The sequence below is a fragment of the Octopus sinensis genome, unplaced genomic scaffold, assembly GCF_006345805.1.
Source record: "Octopus sinensis unplaced genomic scaffold, ASM634580v1 Contig15061, whole genome shotgun sequence".
Taxonomy (NCBI): domain Eukaryota; kingdom Metazoa; phylum Mollusca; class Cephalopoda; order Octopoda; family Octopodidae; genus Octopus; species Octopus sinensis.
The window spans coordinates 22,501-27,695 of record NW_021833513.1 but is presented as its reverse complement, the minus strand read 5'-3'; the positions used below and the strand labels follow the sequence as shown (position 1 = coordinate 27,695).

Below are 5,195 nucleotides of genomic sequence, written 5' to 3'. Positions count from 1 at the left end.
CTCACGAATGCTTTTTAGCAACTGCCATTTGGTGCATGAGAGAGTTCGATGCAGCTGGCCTCATCTTCACCTCCTGCCGTGAAGTTGGTTCATCTGGACACCTGACAGGAAGAGATCCAGTTTTATTTTGAAGACATCTGCATCCACCCCATGCAGGTCTCTCAGGTTCTTCGGGAGGATATTGAAGAGCTGTGGGCCTCTGAAACCCAGGCTATCACAGTATCTTGTCCTACATCTTGATGGCAAATTTGGAGTCCTTGGCACTATGCAGTGGCGCCCAGTTCTGGCATTTGTGTAACTCTCGATGCCAAAGTTTGGGACAAGTCCTTGTAGGATCTTCCAGATGTATATTATGGCATATCTTTCTCGCCTACGCTCTAATGAATAGAGTCTTAATCTCTTGAGTCTTTCCCAGTAGCTTATATGCTGCACAGAGGCTATCTTCTTCGTGTAGCTTCGTTGGATCGCCTCAAGTTCTGTGATTAACTTGAGACTGGAGTATCTTTTTAATTTTCTTTTTTTCTTTTTCGTTTCTATTCCAGGGTGACTCAGGAACCGGTCTGATGTGTAAACGGAAGGCGGACTCGAAATATATCTTGGCTGGAATCGCTTCCTTTGGCTACAATTGCGATCAAGGATTTGGCGTATTCGTTCGAGTGAAACACTTTGAAGACTTCATCAAAAAACATACAAATGTCTAAAACTGATGCTGCGCATGCTCCCTTGCTCTTCTTTCTCACACATTGTCTACTCTTTCTAATTTTCGTTCTCCCCACTTCCTTTTCTTTTTTTCTTTCCTATTCCAATAAGCCTTGAGAGGAGGAATTAAAAAATAACACGCAACATTTATATAGAATAAATTTGGTACTGTCGATTTGTATTGAGTTCGTTTATCAATAAACGTTTGCATTTAATTTATCACTTCACTGTAATATGTATGTCTGCGTGTGTATCTGTGGATACATGTATATATAAATATATATATATATACAGGAGTGGCTGTGTGGTAAGTAGCTTGCTTACCAACCACATGGTTCCGGGTTCAGTCCCACTGCGTGGCACCTTGGGCAAGTGTCTTCTGCTATAGCCCCGGGCCGACCAATGCCATGTGAGTGGATTTGGTAGACGGAAACTGAAAGAAGCCTGTCGTATATATGTATATATATATAAGTGTGTGTGTATATGTTTGTGTGTCTGTGTTTGTCCCCCTAGCATTGCTGCTTGACAACCGATGCTGGTGTGTTTACGTCGCCCTCACTTAGCGGTTCGGCAAAAGAGACCGATAGAATAAGTACTGGGCTTACAAAGAATAAGTCCCGGGGTCGATTTGCTCTACTAAAGGCGGTGCTCCAGCATGGCGCGGTCAAATGACTGAAGCAAGTAAAAGAGTATATATAACAATAGGGTAATAAGAACGTATTATTACCAGTGGCCTAGTACAAAAACGAATTAGTCATTAGACTGTATATTATTCACATAGAAATACAATAAGAGGCTTCCAAATAGGAAAGCCTTGTGCTAGAAAGAGCAGTAGAAAACTGAAAACCACCAAATAAGGATAAATTTTCGAAAGGAATGAAAATTAAAAACGTTTACCGTCTCAATTATTTTGTTGCTGGAAATAGTTAGAAACCATGGTCTGGGAAATAATTGAGATGGTAAACGTTTTTAATTTCCATTCCTTTCGAAAATTTATCCTTATTTGGTGGTTTTGAGTTTTCTACTGTTCTTTCTAGCACAAGGCTTTCCTATTTGGAAGCCTCTTATTGTATTGATAATATATATATAATATATATATATTATATTATATATATATATATATATAATATATTTATATATATATATATATATATAGTCAAAATAAGCAACAAGGATATCCAGAGGTAATGCACTACTTCTGGATATCCTTGTTGCTTATTTTGATTATAATCCCCCCATTTGAATTATATAGATAATACCATACTAAATTCTGGTGCCTTTAACTTAAGTACCATATTCAACAGAATCTAAATTTTACTGAACTTATGTGTGTGTGTGTGTGTGTGTTTATGTATAAAGCAACCTTCGTTCGTTTGTTTACGTTCATCGTAATTTGAATTTATATATATGTATGTATACATATATGTGTGTGTGTGTGTATATATGTATGTGTGCATGTGTGTATATACATAACATGTATGTATATATGTATGTATACATGCATGTATGAATGAGTGTATGTATGTATATACGTATGTATGCATGTATGTGTGCGTGTATATGAGTGTGCTTGTATGTATGCATGTATGTATTATCTATGTGTGCATGTATGTATGCATGTATGTATGTATATATGCATGTATGATTGTATGTGCGTATGTATGAATGTGTATATCTGAATGTTTGTATATGCGCGTGTGTGTGTATACATAAATATACATATACCTATATCTATTTCTCTCTCTCTCCTCTCTCTCTCTCTTTCTTTCTTTATTTATATATATATATATATATATATATATTATATATATATATATATATATATATATATAATATATATATATATATATATATATATATATATATATATCCTATATGGATATATGGCCGAGGTCGACTTTGCCTTTCATCCTTTCGGGGTCGATTAAATAAGTACCAGTTACCCACGGGGTCGATGTAATCGACTTAATCCGTTGTCTGTCCTTGTTTGTCCCTCTGTGTTAGCCCTTGTGGGTAGTTAAAGAAATAATATATATATTATATTACCCGGCGGATAATGATTCTGCGAGCTTGCCGCTGTCGACACTGGATAATAATGGTTTATTTAAAGTGTTAATATTCCATTGACATATGTACCTATTTCTTTACTACCCACAAGGGGCTAAACATAGAGGGGACAAACAAGGACAGACAAACGGATTAAGTTGATTATATCGACCCCAGTGCGTAACTGGTACTTATTTAATCGACCCCGAAAGGATGACCGACCCCGAAATCGAATTCTCGGGTAGAATCAGACACAATGTGCGAAAAGGCTGTCCCTTTTGGCTTACGGGTACAATCCACCGTAAGAGCTTCCGTATGTTTTTCCCCTCAATCCATTTCTAATCGCAAGGTGTGAAGCAATCCGAAGTTAGAGAAACATGACAGGATGCCAGCCAGGGGAAACGAACTCCCAAACCATTCAATTTAGATCAACTTCGTCATCAAAGACTCTGAAAGAATGCAATAACGGGAATTAAACTCAATTCTAGAAACAAAGTAATTTTTATTTATTTTAACAAATCTTTCCTTACAAACAGGGATTAGGATTTCAATGGCCGTCGGAGTAACTCGTGTGTGGTGTGTGTGTGTGTGTGTGGAGCAGCAGAGCAACAGCAACAACAGCAGTAGTAGTAGTAGTAGTAGTAGTAGTAGTAGTAGTAGTAGTAGTAGTAGTAGTAGTAATTGGTGGTGATGGTGATGGTGGTGGTGGTGGTGGCAGCTGAAGCAGCGGCAGCGACGACAGCGGAGTCGGTGGGGGTGACGAAGACGGAAATGGTGGTGGTGGTGGTAATGGTAGCAGCGGCGGCCATGACAGTGGTGGTGGTGGTGATGGTGGTGGTGGTGGTGGTGACGAAGACGGCGGCGGTGTAGGTGGTGGTAGTAGTGATAGTGGCGGCAGCGGTGGCAGAGGTGGTGATGGTGGTGATGGTAGTGGTAGTGGTGGTGGTGGTGGTGGTGGCGGTAGTTGTAGTGGTATTGATGTTGTTATTGGTGCTGTTGTCGTTGCTGTTGCTGCTGTTGTATTCCGACCGCTTAGAAGACAGAATTCAAGGATAAATTTGAGAGATGAACGAAATGTATGTATGAGTGTGTGTGTGTGTGTATGTATGTATGTATGTATGTGTGTGTGTATGTATGTATGTATGTATGTATGTATCTATGTATCTATGTATGTGTGTGTGTGTATGTATGTATGTATGTATGTATGTGTGTATGTATGTACGTATGTATGTATGTATGTATGCATGCATGCATGTATATATGTATGTATGTATGTATGTAAGTATGTATGTATGTATGTATGTGTATATTTATCTATGTATATATTTATGTATGTATGTATGTATGTATGTATGTATGTATTTATGTATGTATGTATGTATGTATGTATGTATGTATGTATGTATTATGAATGTTTGTTTGTAAGCAGTAGGTAGGTAAGTAGGTAAGTAGGTAGGTAGGTAGGTAGGTAGGTAGGTAGGTAGGTAGGTAAGTAGGTAGGTATATAAGTAGGTTGGTATGTAGGTAGGTATAGCCATTTATGTGATGTAGATATATTGTGATAAGCAAAATGAACTGTGGTATTCGTCCGAAAACAGTGTCTCCTATGGATGCGCCGTGTTTCAAACGTACATAACAGAGAGAGAAGCGAAACTCGTCTGAGCAGCGGTGAATGAAAACGTTGAATGCATTTCTGCGTCATTAGGCGTTATCAATAACCTATCATTACATATCTGCATTAAATATGATACATGAATGACTGTTTTAACCTAATTTAATCTGTAATTAGATAGAGATGTTGTATGAAAACTTTTGACACTTAATAGTATACAATATTTTTTAAAGAATAAGACAAAATTCAATGAAATAATGTACGATGTTTTAGATGATAATATCGCTCTCTTCTTCGCTGTGAATGTCTTTCTATGACGCGTCATCTAAATGAACAACCATTGTTTTCATCAAAATAGAATGACTCTTGGGAGAAACGGTCGTCACGGCCTTGGGGTTGGTAGAATTGTATAAAGTCTGTGTCGGCTGCTTAGCATTTAAACGAGAACAGGCTGAATATTGAGGGCGTGACTGTGATGGTTGTATTTGTAGCGGCACAGCTGTCGAATTCCCGGTGCTTGTGACTCCGTAGCGTGTGTGGCGCGAGTCCCTCTCGCCGAAGTGTTTGCTGAGGCACGGGATATTTCTGTAGGAAGTAGAAATAGAAAAGTTATTAGAGAAAGGGGAGAAATGTGAGTGGGGGCGGGGGGTAAAAGGGAAATAGTGAGGAAGAGAGGAGGGGAGGAAGAGGATCAGTAGCAATGTGAGGAGGAGGTCGAGTGTGAGAAGGAGGAGGAGTGCGACAAGGAATAGTGCGAGGAGTGGGAAAGGAAAGGGGTGTGAAAAGAATAGGAGAGCGAGGAGGATGAGTGCGAGAAGGAGGAGGTGAGTGCAAGAAG

At 38.9% G+C, this 5,195-nt stretch overlaps 1 protein-coding gene across 1 annotated transcript in view; it reads right to left on the bottom strand.

Annotated features, from left to right (window-relative positions):
- Positions 1-4,199: 4,199 nt before the first annotated feature.
- LOC115230244 (cardioacceleratory peptide receptor-like) overlaps positions 4,200-5,195 on the bottom strand; it is a 12,731-nt gene continuing 11,735 nt past the window's right edge. Inside the window, exon 5 of the mRNA XM_036499585.1 lies at positions 4,200-4,942. Coding sequence (XP_036355478.1) covers positions 4,669-4,942 — 274 coding nt within the window. The 3' untranslated portion in view covers positions 4,200-4,668. The remainder of the gene's footprint in view (positions 4,943-5,195) is intronic.